This window comes from Asterias rubens, chromosome 6 (assembly GCF_902459465.1).
Source record: "Asterias rubens chromosome 6, eAstRub1.3, whole genome shotgun sequence".
In the NCBI taxonomy this organism is placed as follows: Eukaryota; Metazoa; Echinodermata; class Asteroidea; order Forcipulatida; family Asteriidae; genus Asterias; species Asterias rubens.
Genome location: NC_047067.1, coordinates 22173271 through 22192275, shown reverse-complemented (window position 1 = coordinate 22192275; position 19005 = coordinate 22173271). Strand labels below are relative to the sequence as shown.

General features: G+C 40.4%; 3 protein-coding genes across 7 annotated transcripts in view; all 3 read right to left on the bottom strand.

Moving 5' to 3' along the window:
• Positions 1-1761: 1761 nt before the first annotated feature.
• LOC117291116 (zinc finger protein 568-like) lies at positions 1762-8932 on the bottom strand. 2 transcript variants are annotated; one of them, XM_033772650.1, is made up of 8 exons: positions 8768-8932; positions 7715-7935; positions 6847-6965; positions 6485-6581; positions 5986-6096; positions 4740-5343; positions 3761-3870; positions 1762-3043 (listed from the first exon to the last, which is right to left on the bottom strand). In XM_033772650.1, exons 1-8 carry the CDS (start codon positions 8819-8821, stop codon positions 2236-2238), a joined length of 2124 nt encoding a protein of 707 aa, XP_033628541.1. In that variant the 5' UTR covers positions 8822-8932; the 3' UTR covers positions 1762-2235. The 2 variants fall into 2 exon arrangements, with proteins under 2 accessions (XP_033628541.1, XP_033628542.1); XM_033772651.1 differs by lacking the exon at positions 8768-8932 and adding an exon at positions 8603-8665.
• A 1099-nt stretch (positions 8933-10031) lies between these two features.
• On the bottom strand, positions 10032-13934 carry LOC117291420 (uncharacterized protein K02A2.6-like). Its single transcript, XM_033773074.1, has one exon. It carries the CDS (start codon positions 13932-13934, stop codon positions 10032-10034), a length of 3903 nt encoding a protein of 1300 aa, XP_033628965.1.
• A 1875-nt stretch (positions 13935-15809) lies between these two features.
• The window catches only part of LOC117291177 (helicase with zinc finger domain 2-like), a 29526-nt gene continuing 26330 nt past the window's right edge, over positions 15810-19005 (bottom strand). For all 4 annotated transcript variants that reach the window (XM_033772752.1, XM_033772754.1, XM_033772755.1 and 1 more), the window contains 3 exons: positions 18262-18418; positions 17172-17339; positions 15810-16560 (listed from right to left, as the gene is read on the bottom strand). In XM_033772752.1, coding sequence (XP_033628643.1) covers positions 16457-16560; positions 17172-17339; positions 18262-18418 — 429 coding nt within the window. In that variant the 3' untranslated portion in view covers positions 15810-16456. The remainder of the gene's footprint in view (positions 16561-17171; positions 17340-18261; positions 18419-19005) is intronic.

Here is a 19005-nt window from a genome sequence, read left to right as displayed (position 1 = left end):
CGTCCGGCGGACATAATTGCATATATGTAATAATGTCCTCAGGATAGTATTGCATAGAGGACACAATTGCATGCGACACCTGCCATAAATATTGGAAATAATACAAGGGTTCTTACAGTATTTACTGTTGCCTTTTTATTCACAATGTTACAAAGCTCACAAGCTAAAAGTATAAACAGAAACATTCACATGGTATATTATTTAATGGTCTTTGCTGTTATAGTTTACTTTTCTTCAGAGATTGAAAAAAAAAAACTCAAAAAATTGATTATTAAATTGACTGGATGCCATGTAAAACAACTGCAAGTAAACTTGTATTTAAAGGCAGTGGACACTATTGGTAATTGTCAAAGACTAGCCTTCACAGTTGGTGTATCTCAACATATGCTTAAAATAACAACCTGTGAAAATTTGAGCTCAATCGGTCATTGATCTTGCGAGATATCAATGGAAAAAAAAACACCCATGTCACACGATGTTGTGTGCTTTCAGATGCTTGATTTCGAGACCTCAAATTCTAAATCTGAGGTCTCAAAATCAAATTCGCGGATGATTACTTCTTTCTTGAAAACTACTTCACTTCAGAGGGAGTCATTTCTCACAATGTTTTATACTATCAACAGCTCTCCATTACTCGATAACAAGTAAAGTTTTGTGATAATAATTATTTTGAGTAATTACCAATAGTGTCCACTGCCTTTAAATCCAAAAGAAAAAAATCCATAAATGGAATAATAAAATATCTTCGGAAAAATATAAAAGGTTAAAAACTGAATCTGAAAGTAAACTTAAGTAATTTTGTTTGTTTGTTTATAAATATAATGAGATGTTTTTCTTTGAATGGTAATGAATGGATTTAAATATTTTAACTATAAACAATAATATTTGCACTTTAATATTCATAAACATGTTTAAAAAATACAATAAACTTTCACATTTTTGATCTTACACACAGTTTGTTGAGATCTGTCAAATAGCTCTTACATTTAATGGTAATAATAATGTAATAATATTATTAATAATAATAATAGGCAATATTTATAGCACATAAGCAATGGCATCAATGCGCTTATTTATGTTTAAGCCGCTAAGCTGAGTTAATTTATTTAAGCTGCTTAGTTACTTTACTTTATTGTGCTGTGCAGCTTGATTAAAGGAACACGTTGCCTTGGATCAGACGCGAACTAACCCGGTCAGCCTTTTATGGGAGTCAAATATTTGACTCCCATAAATGGCCGACCGTGTTAGTCAAAATTATGCATATCATCACAACTGGCAGGTGTACTTATAGTAAACACTTTAAATTTGTCAATTAATTTAATATGAGATACTAATTCTACCACAACCTAAATATATCTTAGATTATTATGTAATAGCAAACTTTGGTCCACGAATATAAGATAACTCCACAGTACTTGACAGTAAAAGTATTCATTGAAAATGTTCCTCATTTGGGCCCAATTTCATAAAGCTGCTTAGCAGGAAATACTGCCCGACAAACTTCTTTGCTACGGAACAATGAGTGGGGCATTAGTCACAACAATGATAACTTAATATAATTTTGGTTGCTTTTAACCAAAAACAAAATGAGAAATCGCCTAACATCACAAGGCCACTTGAAGGTGAGGGCTACACTTTACTGATTTGGGCTATTGTCCCAAATCAATTGCCACCAGGGGCACGTTGCCACCTGGGGCACGTTGCCACCTGGGGCACGTTGCCACCTATTCCTTGGGCCGAAACAGGGTTACCCCTTCCTTAACAGTCCGTAAGGATGTAGACATCCACAAGGAGCCTGGCTGGTAGAGCAGAATGCAATACCTTCCCAACAACTTTTTGCAAAACAATCATGGTCAAGTGCCTTGCCAAAGGGCACAAGTCATAATAATAATAATAATAATAATATGAAGCATTTATATAGCGCTCTACGGAGAACAGAGCGCTTTACATGAGACTATGACAACGAAAGAAAAACAAACAAACTAGGATGGGTGGGGAAACAGAAATGCCTTGAGGACGCTTTTGAATACAGAAAACGAGATCGACTCTCGCAGACCCGCGGGGAGCTCATTCCATAGGCGAGGGGCAGCTATGAAGAATGAGCAATCCCCAGCTTTCCGTCTAAATCCGTCATGATTCTCCGGTTGATATTTCAGACATTTAAATTTGTTTTATTTATACTAGAGTCGGCTCTGGATCAAACAAATAAATATGATCACACTTTACATTACACAACTATTTTTGTTGCTCAGGCTGCTGAGATCCAAGATTCAAAACTTCGGAGTCGGATTTTTCTCGTTCTCTCTCCTTCCACCAGTCGATGCCATGAGCTTTCTTCTGGTGTGTCTTCAGACTTACTTTGTGACGGAAATCCTTACTACAGGAGTTGCATCGATACGGCTTCACCCCAGTGTGAGTCCTCATGTGCAGCTTCATATTGTTCTTCTGGGTGAAACCGCGCCCGCACTCGAAACACCTAAAGGGTTTTTCCTTCAAGTGGGTATCGCTGTGAACCGCAAGCGACTTCTTCCGGGCAAACTGTTTCCCGCACTGCTCGCAGATGAAACACTTCTCTCCCCGGTTGTGAGACGACAGTACATGAGCGTTTAGAGAGGTTTTATCAATGTAAGCTTTGCCGCACACGCTGCACTTGTGTGTCTTGAACAACCTCCACTGGGCATTGTGATACATCTGATGTTTCCTTAGAATGGATTTAAAGACGAACCCTTTGCCGCATATGTCGCATACGAATCTCTTCACCCAGTGGACCCGCCGGTGGACCTTGATGTTGTCCACATACTCTTTACACTCTTTGCACTGGCGGAGTTCGGTGGCGATTCGTTTAAATTCCAACACAGGAAAGAGACTGCTTGCAGTAACTGCATCAGGCATTTGGTGTCTCCCTCGTGATGCGGTTTCCTTAGGATGGGCTGCAGCATCATGGGATCTCATCAAATCCACTTCAGGGAGCTGGATGAAACATGTCTTGCACTCATACATCTTTGGAAGCTTGGCAAGCTGGACATCTAATCTTGGATGTGGGCTGATGAAATAAAAGTACAACTTCCTGTTAACTTTCTCTCTATATCAATTTACAGCAGTTTAACATTAATTAGGTGAGGCTTGCGGTAATAACACGTGTGGAAATCTCTTTCGGTTAGTGTGTGTTCTAAAAAGAACAGGCGGCAGAGTTGTCAACCACCGGTTCTTAAACAACTCAAAGGAGATTTTCACACGGTGTTACCATAAACCTCAACTAAGTATACTTTCACCATGCAAATTTTCAAATTCTAACCGCTTTTAAAATCATATTTCTAACATCAGCATCTAGGAACAGTTAGTCACAAAGCTACTGCCGTCAGACCCATTCTCAAATGGACTATGTCACCACACCGGCCTTGAAATAACCTACGACACCCACAGCAGTTGCTGTGGTGCCCTGTGCTTTTGCTGTGGTGCCCTTTGCAAAGTTCAAGTACAAATCAACAGATTCCTCCGCGAAATGCCCCAGAAGATAATTGCCCTGCCCCGTCAAGAGTGAAGTTCAAGACCTGCCATACAAAAAGGGTGACCTTGAGAATTTCATAGAATTTCTTGGCAGGCAAGATTGTTTACATGGGTGGGGTTAATTTTTCAATGGCAGAATATTTTGGAGGCATCCTTAATTGAAATATTAGAGGTACATAACTATGATAAATTAAACAAACGTGTTAGTTTTTAGATAGATGAAATATACGAAAGCAATATATAAAACTCTTACCGGTATATTTTCTGCTCAGGAACTTTGGGGATTGGTTTCTTCTTTTCCTTTTTGGTCTCCAACACTTTTTTCTTCGCCTTTCTTCTTAAAATTCTTTGAGTTTTCATTAGCTGTTGAGAAAAAAACACAGGAATTAAAAGCCTGGTTTCTGATACTCAAAGCCTTTCAGAGTACATCAAGCGTTCACAGTTGTTGTTGCATTTTCAACCCCACAAGAAAACATGGCATAAGCTTATTTTGTTAGTCTTTTAGTTGGCAATATCTTTAAGGTTTGAGACACATATTACACAAACATTGAGGAAAATAGATCATGGACAGTCTCATGCTTGAGATTTCACATAATTACATTGGTAACTAGTTTATTTATTGCCCAATGGTTCGCAATACACTCTATCCCATATTCCTAGACACAAGAGCCCTATCCCCGATGAATACAGCCTAAGCGAGGCACCAGGAGTGTTTTTACCCCAGGGTTACCCCGCCACACTTTCACACTGTCCCAGCTAGGTTCTAATTCCACAGGGTTACAGCTGCACATTTCAAGAATACCCCAGGGTTTTAACTCTCACCCTACTTTGGAGCAGGGGTGGCTATTCCCTGGGGTATGTTCATTTGCTGACGGGCCAGCCGTTATTCCCCGAGGGCAACCCCGGGGATAGAGAAGTGTGAAAAGGGCTTTAAAGTCAACAACATATCCCCATCCAATTATGAGTTGCGGGATTGTACAAATCAATCCCCCTCAGTTCAATTTCATGTCCAGTATCAGTGTTTTCCGCCATTACTCAGTCGCTTTTTACTCGCATATGCATAAGGCACAGTCATGAACTCGCACCACAGCAGATTCTTGCGTACTTGCATCAACATCATTGTTTGGAGACACCAGTGGTGCACTGACAAAAAAGTACTCTGGGCATAACTTGATCGGGGTCCTAGTAATTAGGGCAAACACTGATATACGTGACACCAGATTTGTCTTTACCTGTCTTCTGTCCATTGAGGGCAAACTAGTCAAACCAATTGAAACTTTCGCCATCTTAGTCCGACTTCTTCCAGCCCCGCCCTCTCTCAGCTGCTTACATCCCTCCTCTTTGCAAACCACATCCACAGAGCTCCGAGAGTTCGTCTTCACTTTCATCATCTGGCATTCTCCTATCGTATCCATTGTTTTACTCTCCGAGATGCCAACATCTTGGGTGATGGTCTTGACAACGCCCTGGGCGGGGTACATCTGCGGTTGATTGGTCATCTTCGCAAGACACTGGACGTCGTTGCCAGCCGCCATGGTGTACAGCGCCGTGATGAAATCTTCCTCATCTTCTTCCCGGATGATGCCTGTCTTCATCTTACTGAGAACACAGACATTGTCCGCTGTGGCCTCGCCCTCGCTTCCAGCCGCAACAGCGTCGCAGACACCCCTCTTGTCTCCAATCACCTCCTCCCCTAGTATCTTCTGCTTGATCTTAGAGATGATGCCTTCTACAGAATCCCTCTGCTTCTGGACTCTTCTCTCTTCTTGTCTCACAAGATCGTCCTCTGCACACTGCGACACCATTTTCTCCTCATCGGGAACGAACTTGGAAAAGCTGAAATCAAGAATCAATAAAAAATATTGTTTTTTTATAGTTAGCCGCCACTGCTTTTGTTTTCCAATTAAGTGATGACTTTGATGAGTTTACCTACGATGCTTAAGGTACAAATCTGACGAAAAACTGTTTTAACATCGCTGTACATCATCATCTTTTGTGAGGTCAAAAACACAGTTCTGCTGCCTCCACTACCTCACTTCATGAGCAGGGTAGTGGGGCTGAGTTCACAAAGAGCCAAGATTGATTTTAACTGCAAATCAATAGTAGTTGCTTAGTAAAGTGTGATGTCACAATACAAATCACAACCCTGCACAAAAACTTGCTCAGCATAAAAAAGTATTACGTAGCAGAAACAGGTTACCAGTCCAAATTACATTAAGTTTGAATTGTTGTGGCTGGTGTCCCACTCCATTATTGCTAAGCTAAGAAAATGTCAAGCAGTTTTTTCTGCTTAACAGCTTTATGAAATGGGGCTCTTGGCTGACTCTGGGAAGACTCAGGGAAACTAAACGAATCCACCCTTTGATGATGTCAAATCATATATTTCTTTGACCAAGGCAAAATCTGTTCAGCTACATTGACCCATTTAGCAAAAACCAAAACCAACTATGAAAAATATAGTAGGAAGTTGCGTTATACTTCATTGGAAACAGGCTGATGTCCTCTTCTGATCCTCGTTCAGATGCCGTGACTGTCGTGTCATCATCCTCGTCCCCAGAAACATCCCTCCCATCATCATTTGTATCAGGTCTGCAAAGAAAAGTGATAACAAGGTATCAATTTGTGTCCAGACAAGAAAAAAAGGACACAACTCAAGTATGCCGGGCAGTAAGTAATTATTTTTATTTTTTAAATTTTGTTTATGCAAGTCGCCAGACACACAAGGCCTGACGGCCACTTCAAGGTCTGGGCTACAACTATTTATTTCCAGGGGCCATTGCCAACCACTCCTGGGGCTGAAATGGGGTTGCCCCCTTTACATTCCATACCGATGTAGGCTTGGATATCATCCCTCAGAAGCCTAGCCGGTAGAGCAGAAAGCACTATCTTCCTAATTTAGCAACAAATGTGAACAACTGTATTTCAATAAAATTAGGAGATGCAAATCTTAGTATTTAGGGATGGAAAAGTAACTTACGGGACATCTTGGAATGGAAACAACGAGAGACAACGTTTCCGTGATGGCTTTTTATTGTTCTTCATTCGTGTTGTATCCATTGTAAAGTAGGCATGATCTGGAAATTAAAAAACAACAAATTTAGCAAAAGTCAAATTCCTTAAAAGTCGAATCAATTTTGCATCAAATTTTGTCAGGCCTTCTATCAATTCCATTTGACACAGATTCTATTATCTGTTCCCAAATCATATAACTTGTATTCAACAAGATTTCTTAAGGCCTTCTGAAATGAAAGATACTTACACTCCCCCCTAGCATTAGCACTCCAACCCCACCCCCCCCCCAAAAAAAAAAAAAGAACAAGAAACAAAACATTTCCATACCAAAATGTAACTTGGCAGGTTTTTCATTCCATGTTTGCTTTGGGTCAGTGGTGTCTTTGGTTTGATGCTGGTCGTATGATGATTCGTCCTCTGTCTGAATGCCAATGTTGCGATACTTCCTGTTAAATATCAAAAATTAACAATCGTCCCTTTAAAGGTGTTTGCTTCAGGACTAGAGATAAAGACTTTGTGGACTAGTCATTAAAATGTGTGACCGACTTTCTCTGTGAATCTAGCGACACTAGCAATGTTCTCGTGAGAATGCTGGCCTCTGCGAGACTATTGCTCTCCGACTATGGCCACAAGTAAATGTGGAGTAGTCGGGCGTCAGCCGTCTCTAATCGTGGCAGAGATGTGGGTTATTCTATCAGCGTGTGTAAACCTTTATGAAATTGCACAATTCTTTTATTTATTTTGTGAACTTACATGGTCGGCGGTATTGTGGAGTAAAAAAATCTGCTCCACAAAGTAGCGTGCCGTGTTAGTTCACGACATTTAAGGACAAAAACATGCAATTTCAAGGCAATATTTGTGTGACTGGTTAAACTCTACTATTTAAACATTTTCTAACCACATGCATTTATTATAACAAACGGTTTCAAACGCTTTTCATAGACCAACTCGCCCTATTCAAGGCAATGTGTCCCTTTAACGAGCTAGAACGGAACAAGAAGGTATAAGTCATAACAAGAGATGAAGGATAAAAAAGAGAAAAAAAGCACCTAGTGTAGGATAATGCCTCCGCACTATTGTTATAGCGCCCTCAAGTGTTGATATTAAAGCACATCTAAACATGCTCATGAAGGCAGACATCTTGTCTCGAATACTCTCCAGTTATTCCCGAATATTACACCTAGGTAATACTCACCCAATGTAGGACTCTGCACAGCAGAGGCTACAACTATTCTCAATATGGAATCTCAGGAGATGTTCAGCAAAGTCGGCGTGAGACAACTTGAACTTGGAATATTTGGCACTTGATGAGGAGTAGATCTCCTTGGAGGCTGCCCATAACGGGAAGACAGTTTCACCCAGTCTGATGCTGGAACATCTCCCGCTCATTTTTGCCACGCCCTGGTTGTTGCGTTCCTGAGGGAAGGTGAACAAGTGTATACAGGCTTTGAACTTCGCTCTTGAAGGGGCACAGCAATTTATCACTGGTATAAAGGGGCACTTTAATGGGGAAAACTTAAGTTTGTATCAGAACCGTTGCAGAGGGCACCACAGCAAAAGCACAGAGCACAATGGTATTTGCTGTGGGTGCAGACCTTGCAGTGGGTTATTTCAAATGCAAGGCCCGATCAAATGTATTTCTTTATTAAAGCTAGATCTGGGGAAACAGAGAGGAGGTATGACTATGAGGGAAAGAATGGGGAAAAGGGTCCTGTCCTGAGCATACTCCTACAACTATTTCGGTTTCGTCCGCTATTATCGGACGAGACCGAATTAGTTCTAGGTAGGAGTATCCTGAGCAGGGGTGGGGTGAGGGAGGGGTCCTACACTAGTTCACGACAAACTAATGACTAAAGTAAGATGTTACTGTTAGATCCAGTAACTGGGGTGCTGTATTACTTTTAGTGTTAGCCCAGCCATGAGCCAGGTTGGACTCCTCCGTTGCAGGCAACAAGAAAGTGGCACGAGGGCGCTGTATACCTATCATTCAGTGTTATTTGTCGGGATTTTTAGACACACACCCCTAAGTAGGGAAAATAGAACTCCCAACATTTTACCATGATTTTACTGATGACCTACTAACCTTAGAAAAATTAGGACGTCTGCTCATCACAGGGCACAGTGTTTTTTTTAAGTGTTATGGTTAATGCAATTCATGACATCACATATTCAATGTTGCAGCACTTTTCTCATCCAAAGAAAGTTAAATCTTCTTAGGCTAACTAAGGAGGTACAAAATTATACTTACAATTAGCCTTCTACCAAGACGTAAATAATCGTCCACGTTTCTGGGGGCATTCATCACAAAGCAGGCTTTCAAACCAATGTTAAGGCCGCCCTTCCAGAGCTGTCATGTTGATTTCTGTGTTGTGTAAACGGCGCCCCATAGTGAATACCGGTACCAAATTCAGACCCAAACAAAAGCCAATTTCACGTGCAGCCACAATTGATAAAGGCCGGCAAAGGCCGTTAACGACCGTCACTGTTTAACTTGATCGAAATATGCAAAAATGAAGGGTCAAATGGAAATCATCAGACTTAAACAAAGGACACAGACATACAAAAGGCATTGCTCATTTAATTTGTGATGTATGATAACTTCCCGAAACCCTAGATTTTCAACAACTGATTTTCTCAACACCATGGAATGAATCTGTTCTTTGTTTTATTTGACACTGTAATAATTCTACCAGAAGGGCATGGCTTGCATAGTCTTGAATGTTGGCGCGCCTCTGGAAAGAACCGGGTGCGCACGTGGCAAGGGACCCGGCTGGTGGGGGAGGGGAAAATGTCAATGTGTTTTCTTTCTCTCAACTCACTCCCCAAATTACTGAGCACTTAAAAAAGAAAAACACACTAGTACATTTATGTATTCATTTTGACTTTATTAACCCTCCTATGTAGCCTAAGTACAGATATTATGTAAAACATGTACATCACCTAATCAAGTAACGTTAATATACACACAAATGGAAAGTTTACAAATGGAATGTCAAGATGTAAATTTAGCCGAAACGGATGTTTTAAATTGTGAATAGTGTTTTGATTTGAGATTACACGGATGGCAAGGATTATTCTTTGATTATATTTATTCATGAACTGCTACATGTCTGTAACTAGGTAGCCATGTTTTAACTGTCTAAAGTCTGCCAAGAGAGGGCGCTATTACAATAACATGTAAAATCACCACATCTTCCTTTCTTTAAATAAAGAAGTTCATAATATGAAGTTATTGTCCTGACAGTGTACATGTATATAGTTCAAAGTTCACATTCCAGTTGATACGCGTATCGCGATGCGGTAGTGTTATGAAGACGATGCGGAAAAGTTCAGTGTTAATTCTCGAAGACTGGTGTTTATAAAAACAACTAAATTGCCTCAAGAAAACTTTAAATTTAAGAACTTGAAGATAATGCTGTAAACTCATTAACGCTGTAAACTCATGAACGCTGTAAACTAATTAACGCTAAGTTTAACTGTGACTGTAAGTAAGGTTTGGCAAGTCTCGCGATTTATAGATCAAGTCTTATCGGTGGCTTAACAACTCGTCCGCTCCTGGTCATAGTAGCTGTTGGTTGAGTGATGTCGTTGTTGTTCGGCTCAACTGCTGTTGCGGTCATGGTTGTTTCGAAATCCTGTTCTTTGGATGATGGCTCGATGAAGTCACACTGCTGTGGCGGTTGTGAAGCAACTCTCAAGTGCCGCCTATTACGACGTCTCGTGCCATTGCCTGTATCTACTTGATATGAACGGTTTGGCAATGCGACTGTAACTACTCCGCCCTGAGACCACATATTCTTAGTCGTATCCAGCAGCCTCACGGTATCTCCTACTTGAAGTAGAGGAAGGTCACGGGATCCACCCTTTTGTTTTTCCTTTTGTGCGTCCTTTCTTTGCTTGAATGCTTTACTGTCCAGATGTTTAAAACCAAGCAAGCTGTCCACCATGGGAAGATTGGAACGAATTCTTCTGTTGTACAGCAGCTCTGCTGGGGATTTCCCGCACTCAAGTGGTGTACTGCGATAAATCTGCAAAGCTCTATAGATGTCTTGGCCACTGTTAACTGTTTTGCGGATCATGTTCTTGACAATTTTCACAGCATTTTCCACCAATCCATTTGACTGAGGATAGTGGGGACTCGATGTGGTGTGTGTGAAGTCCCAATCTGCTGAAAAGCGTTTGAATTCAGCACTGGAAAACTGGGGTCCATTGTCGGTGAACATTTCATGTGGAGTTCCCTGTCGCGAAAACACAGACTTCAAGTTGTTAATCACTGTGCCGCTGGTTGTGCTTGTCAATGTGCAAATTTCTACAAATTGTGAGAAGTAGTCGACAATGACTATATAGTTCTTACTGTTGAGTGTGAACAAATCTGCTCCTACCTTTTGCCATGGGCGGTCGGGAGTAGGGTGCGGCTGGAGTGTTTCTGCCGTCTGCTTTGGCTGGTATGTTTGACATGAGTTGCAATTTTTTACCATGTCAGCTACATCTTGGTTGATGCGAGGCCAATACATCACTTCTCTGGCTCTACGTTTACATTTCTCAATGCCGAGGTGACCTTCATGGATTTTCTCAAGCATGTTTCGGCGCATTGATGTTGGGATGATTATTTTAGTTCCCTTGAACAACATGTCGTCTGCTTGTGAAAGTTCATCACGTGCGTTCCAGTAATCGCTGATTGCAACTGGACATTTGCTCTTCACGTCGGGCCAACCTTCATTGATGATTGTGCTCAGTGTCTTGAGGGTTTCATCGCGTTTTGTCTCCAGGGCGATTTCTTTCTTCCTGTTAGAGGACACTGGCATGTTGGTCAATATTGTATTGACATAGGCTTGAATGTCATCCTCTTTGGAGCTGTCTTTATCTGCATGAGGATCGACTGCCCTTGAAAGTGTGTCAGCGGTATACATGAATTTACCCGGTGTGTAAGACACTTTCAAGTCGTAGCGTTGTACTCTGATGAGCATGCGTTGTACTCTTAATGGACAATCACACAGTGGTTTAGTGAACAACGGAATGAGTGGTTTATGGTCAGTTTCCACTTCTATTTGTTGTCCGTAGATGTACTGGTGAAAGCGTTCACATGCATAGGTTATGGCTAACAGTTCCTTTTCAATTTGGGCGTATCTTGTCTCGGCCGCTGTCATGGCTCTGGATGCATACGCCACTGGTGCCCATTCATTATCATACTGTTGTAGTAGAACTGCACCGAGCCCATTCTTTGATGCATCAGCTGATAGCTTGATGGGCTTTTTGGGGTCATAGAACCTGAGCACTGGCGCTGTTGTCAGTATAACTTTCAGTTCTTGCCACGCCTTTTCCTGTGCTTCAAGCCACATCCATTGATTCTTCTGGTCAAGCAAGCTGCGTAGTGGTGCTGACTTGGTAGATAGATCTGGAATGAATTTGCCCATGTAGTTGATCATCCCCATGAATCTTTGTACATCATTCTTATTTTGAGGTTTCTGCATGTTGAGGATAGCAGAGACCTTTTTGGGATCAGGCAAGACTCCTTGGTCGCTGATGACATCTCCAATGAAGGTCAATTTTCTCACCCCAAACTCACACTTTTCTCGGTTCAGTTTGAGATTATTACGCTCTGCTATCTCTAGTACTTGTCGGAGATTCTGGTCATGCTCTTCGCGAGTTGAACCCCAAACGATGATATCATCCATCATTGTGTTGACCCCTGGCACTTCAGAAAAGAGATCATGGATGATTTTGTGGTATACCTCTGGTGCACTGCTGATGCCAAAGGGAAGACGAAGGAAACGATACCTTCCAAACGGTGTGATGAACGTGCAAAGTTCTGAGCTGGCATCATCTAATTTGATTTGCCAAAATCCGCTTGAGGCATCAAGTTTACTGAAGAATTTTGCTCCTGCAAAGTGTGCTGTAATTTCAGCACGAGATGGCAATTTGTAGTGCTGTCTCTTGATTGCCCGGTTTAGATCTCGTGGGTCCAGACACACTCGGAGCTTGCCGTTTTTCTTGTCAACGACGCAGAGTGACGACACCCAATCTGTTGGTTGGTCTATCTTTGTGATCACCTGCATTTGCTCCATTTTGTCCAGCTCTTCTTTGAGCTTTCCCTGTAGAGGAAAAGGCACTTTCCTACATGCATGCTGGACAGGTATGGCATCTTCACTTGTTGTGATGTGGTGTGTTCCAGGTAGGCATCCTAACCCGGTGAACACATCTGCAAAATCTTCTACTTCGAGGGGTGTTTTAGTGATGTTTAGTACTCTTTTTATGAGGTTCATCTTCTCACAAGCTTGCAACCCTAACAATGGCTGATGATTACCTGGTGTGACTAGAAATGCAATGAAGTAGTTCTTACTTTTGTGTTGCACTTTCACCATACATTTGCCGGTGATGGGTATGTCTACTCCCGAATATCCTGTAGCCTTTACTTTTGCTGCGTGAAGCTTTGGCTGTGGTTTCATTTGTTGAAACAGCTTTTCAGGAAGGAGATTTGCTTGAGCCCCTGTATCTAACTTGTAGTTTACTTTTATACCATGTGTATGGAGTTGAAGTTTCCATTCATCGTTGCCTGAATCACCGTCTATCACATCCACAAAGAATTCTTCCATATCTTCTGGAGTTTCAGTGATGTTGTGTACATTTTTCTGTCTGTACGGAGAGCTTTGTGCACCCTTGCAGGCTTTTGCAAAGTGATTTATTTTTCCACATTTTGTGCACGTTTTTCCATGAGCAGGGCATGCACCATACTCGTGTGTTTGGGCACATCGATAACATGTCTTGTTACCCTTATTCGAAGCATGTGGAGACTTTTTGGAGAAATTTCCTTTGCCATTCGATCTTCGATCTTTTGCTCGTACTGCATCTACTACTGGCTTGCCGGATGGAGCTAGCTCTTTTGCTTGTAGCTTTGTGGTTTCTGCTGCTCTGCATAGCTGCATGACTTTTTCCAGAGTGAGGTTATCTCCCCTTAAGAGTCTCTCTCTTAAGCTATCCTCTGGAATTCCACAAATGATGCGATCTCTGATTAGCGAATCTTTAAGCTCGCCGAATTCACAAGATTTACTGCGGGTACGGAGTTCCGTAGCATACTGATCAATGGTTTCTCCTGGTTGCTGATCTCTGGTAAAGAATCTGTGGCGTTCAAATGTGATATTGCGCTTCGGCATGCAGTATTCCTCAAACTTCTTTAGCACAACATCTTGTTTCATACTATCATCTTCCGATTCAAAAATAAATGTGTTGTAGATGTCGAGGGCTGCCTCCCCTATGATATGAAGGAGAGTTGATGTCTGAGTCTTATCATCTTTCTCAGTTAATTCTGAAGCTATATTATACAATGTATATCGCTGCTTGAACCGTTTCCAATTCTCGGCAAGGTTGCCAGTCAGATCCAATGCCGGAGGTTGTGATAGATGGGGTAGATGTGCCATTTTAGTGTTCAAGATTGTCCTTTTATTGATGAGTATTATAGATCTCTGTCAGGTACATACCCCTATTATAAAGCCTGTAATAGCTAGACAACAGGAGGAGCAAAGCCCGTCCCCCAACGTATGAGATCAGTTCGACAATAAACGTTACAACGTTTTTTTTCTATGTCTTTTTATATCGGCAATTCTTGAGTTTTATGGCTGATTTATGGCTCACCTTCTATCAATCTTCAGCTATACTGTCTTGACAGGAGAAATCTTCACTTCTGACACCATGTTTTGATTTGAGATTACACGGATGGCAAGGATTATTCTTTGATTATATTTATTCATGAACTGCTACATGTCTGTAACTAGGTAGCCATGTTTTAACTGTCTAAAGTCTGCCAAGAGAGGGCGCTATTACAATAACATGTAAAATCACCACAAATAGCTTATATATTTTAGATAAAGAAAGTTACAGCTTTACATTTGAGGTATTTAACAATGTCACACATGTTTTGACTTGTGTTAGCTTCGGAGTCACATTGTATGCATGCATTTTATGTCACCCCATTATTATTCCCATTTTTAATACTTACACACCAACACTTTGATGAAAATAGTAACTTTCAGTGTCTCCAAAAGTGTTGATCAAGACTCTCGATCGTCAGTTTCCGCCCATTTTTTTTGGTTTCTAAAAAAGGTCGGTTAAGCCTACATTTTAAATAAACCCCCTAATCTTCCCTTATTTTTTTAAATCTAAAATTACAACATACAAACGAGTCTGTTCTTATGAGCTTAGAATATTAGGCATACAACATAAAATTTAGAAACTCTAGTTTCTAGTCGTCCCTTTCGATATAAATCTACTTATTTAAATTCATTAATACAGACAATTTGTTTAGCTTATAATATTAGTAATTATCCGGAACCTATAGTTAATTGTAAGTTCTTATTCATGGCACAAAGGTGGTTCTGAAAAAAGAAAGAAAAAAATCTAAAATGCAGAGATACCAATAAAATAATTGAGTTCGCAGTCGCACCAAATGCTGAAAAGCCATTCACACAGGTCAGTTACACTTTGGATTTTACAAAATCTGATAACAAAATAAATAACCAAATAAAAACCACTAAGATTTTTCAACATTGTGAGTTTTAGGCCTACGTCCGTCAAAGCATTTCAAAATGTAGTTTTTGTAGTTTGAGATATTCCTAAACCTTGGGTGTGTACCTAAATATAGATAGAAACAGTTTTTGTACTATTTCAGCCTGCACTAATCATAAAAAATATATAAATCAAGTTACATTATTTTCATTCAGTATAAATAAATCTGTTATAAATTCAAATATTTAGACTGCTAAACAGTTTTTATTCCACTTAAATTATATAGCCTTTTATGTATACATACATTATTCTATAATACTTATTATATAGGGGAATGTTGACATTACACATTGTATACAAATTACATGTACATACAACTTATTAAGATAATACAATTTACATACAAATTATTAAGATAATACAATTTAAATACAAATTATTTAGACAATACAAATTAGTTACAAATTATTAAAGGCAGTGGACACTATTGGTAATTACTCAAAATAATTATCAGCATAAAAGTTCATTTGGTAACAAGTAATGGGGAGAGGTTGATAGTATAAAACATTGTGAGAAACGGCTTCCTCTGAAGTGACATAGTTTTCGAGAAAGAAGTAATTTTCCACGAATTTGATTTCGAGACCTCAAGTTTAGAATTTGAGGTCTCGAAATCAAGCATCTGAAAGCACACAACTTCGTGTGACAAGGGGGTTTTTTTCTTTCATAGTTATCTCAGAACTCCGACGACCAATTGAGCTCAAACTTTCACAGGTTTGTTATGTTATGCATATGTTGAGATACACCAAGTGAGAAGACTGGTCTTTGACAATTACCAATAGTGTCCACTGTCTTTAAAATACAATTTACATACAAACTACATACATTTTGATAGTACAGTTTACAAACAAATTAAAATCTATTTAGATAATGAAATTTTACAAAATATTCAGGAAACTGTGTACACAAAATTTGCATTATTGTACAAAGTCACTAATGGTTTACAACTGTGAGCATTACAGACAGTCATATTAAAAATATTCTTATTTTACATTTCTTTTACATGTATCTGAAAAAAATAACATGGTATGAAAGGGAGTCGTCAAGTTTGTTATAATAATAATCTTAGATGCTAATCATCCTTACTCGCAGCTAAGAGCTGAATTGCGAAGGACGCGGCTACAATGTGTTCGAGAAGTAGGCATGCAAGGGCGCCGTTGGCAGCCAGCCACATCAACCCATTATGAACACAGAGGAGCACAGTCAGAGATCAAAAGTGTAACATTTTTCCCGAGAGAGGAAAACCGGATGGTCTGGAAAACCCTTGTGGCACAGCAGAGAACCAACGCACAACTCAACTAACATACGGCCCTGGCCGGGTATCGAACCAGGGTCACCTTATTGTGAGGCGAGCACTTTTCACACAAGCCCACCAGGGTTTTCACGCTGGGAGGAAGTTCGTGGCATCCATCAGAGCTCCCTTCGTGGAATAGTATCTGGTCAAGTCTTTCCAAGTACGATCCGTCTGGAGCAGAAACTTGTTGCCTGAAATGAACAAGAAGTAGATTAAAGATGCTATGTCAGATTTTTGGCCCCAAACATTAAAAAATAGATTTTTTGAGTGAATGGCATTTCAAAGAGTATCACCCACTCTAACGAAAACAAGTTTAACTTTTACTTTTAATGGTCAGGAACCATGACAAAAATTTAAAATGTTTCTTATAAAACACATAAGAATTAATCCCGTGATATATAAAGTGTCACTTTATTTCACTGCTGCTAATAATTGGCGGACTTTTTCGAGCAATGGCTCATGGCCGAGCGGTTAAGATCACCGGATTTAATCTCTGGTGTTTGACCAGCAGAGTGTGGGTTCGAGTCCCGGTCGCGACACTTGCTACTTAAAGTTGGGGAGGTAGTGGTTTCTGCTCTACCAACCAGGCTTTGGATTGATGATACCCAAGCCTACATCCGTATGGACATGTAAAGGGGGTAACCCTGTTTCAGCCCTAGGAGTAGCTGGCAACGGCCTCTGGAATAAAATAATTGTAGCCCAGACCTTGAAGTGGCCATTCAGGCCTAGTGTGTCTGGCGACTTGCATAAAAAAAAGGGGGAAAAAAAGCTCTTTGATATCGGGCCAAAGCTTGCAACCTACCCAGTATGATCAGACCCAACCTAGGCCGTGTAATGGCGACATTGGTCTGGTTTTCATCGGTGATGAATCCAAGGTTTTGTTTCTTCCACGCCACTGACGGTCTCTCGTCAATCTCTACCCTCGGTAAGGACCGGACAGTCGACAAGATGACGTAATCCCACTCGTTTCCTGAAACATTGGGAATAATGTAGTGTTAATAATAATATTAATAATAATAATAATAATAATAATAATAATAATAATAATAATAATAATAATTATAATAGTTAGTTTTTTCATAGTCTCAAAGCACTTCCAACATTATAACCCCTGGTCACTGGGCCTTGAGTCATTCCTTAAACCATCTCAGCTCCCTGGTGGGGAGTATGCAGCCTGTGCAACAAATACATGTGCTACTCGGCTAAATCAATCACAAGAACCATCTCTGCCCTCACAGGTACCCATTTACCCCTGGATTGAGAGAAGTAATAATAGTCAAGTGTCTTGCTCACGACCAGGAATCGAATACTATCAAGAGGTCACTTCATAAAACTACAGAAGAACTAAAGGGTGGCTGCAGTGGTTAATTTACAAATTTTAACGATTAAACATGACTTTTTAAACCTGAAATATTTTTTACAATTTTTTATTTAATGCGCAAGTATTTTAAAAGTGGTTTTCAAGAGATAAGGGGAACCCACCCCGCCCCTAAAAGGAAGCGTTCATGTGACGTCATGTCAGGAACCCGAGCCGTCGGGTCCCCTGGCTGTGTGCATATAGAGACGTGTGCATTGTGTGGCCTGGCGCGTGTAGTTAGGAACCAGACTCTTTTTGCCGACGATATGTTTGAATTCCCGACGTGACGTCGATGGTAGGGGGGCGGTAACAATCCACAAAAGGGGGGGCATTACTTATTCGCTAATTACGCAAGTGAGAAACAAAACACATTTTATTGATGTTCAATACATATATCAGAAATAAATGACAGCAAAATTAACTGTTTTATTTTAATTCACTGCAGCATCCCTTTAAACAGTACTTTATAAAATACAATTGAAGCTAGGAGAAAGTTTTTTATTTTAAAATGCAGAACCAAAATTTCAGTGGTTACCTTGACTCTTAACGACAGTGCTAACTTTGACGTCTTCCAGCCCCGCAGCTTCTAACTCTTTCTCGATATGAAACTTCTGGAGTCGATACTGGGTCAGAACGACGACGTCTGCTTGTCCCACGTGATGGCGTCCGACTAAAGCGGTTGCCATACGAACCTGTAAGATTATGAAACGGTACAAGGTCGTTTTTTTCAATTTCTTTAGATAGATTTCAGATACTTTCTTAAGCAGAAAATATTGCTTAAGCAGAAATGAGCAAGGTACCATTCACAAATTGTACATAAAACATGGTAGTTTGGCTGGTAACCTTATACTGGTAAGCAATACAGGTAAGGCCCCTAATTGTCAAATGTAAGCAGAAAGACGCAACCAGATGAGATGAAATTGTGAAAACAAAAATAGTAAAAGTATACATACAATAAATATATAAAATAAAAATGTGTACAAAAGAAAAAAGGAAAGGTCAAGGCCTGGGTCCAATTTATGGCTCTGCTTACCGTAAGCGCAGAATCAGCTTTTACGGAAGCAGGGATTTCTGTGCTTAAGGCAAGCGTTTTTTATGGGTTAGCGGCAAATTTTGGCTCCTGTGCGTGTGTACTCCTCATTATTAGGCATTCTATGCTTACAAAGGCTAGCGCAGAAGTTTGGCGCTTGCACGTAGCGGGGAATCGTGATCGTCAGCGCAGAATTCGGGGGTAAGCAGAGCCATGAAATTGGGACCTGATTGAAGCAGGAGAAACGAG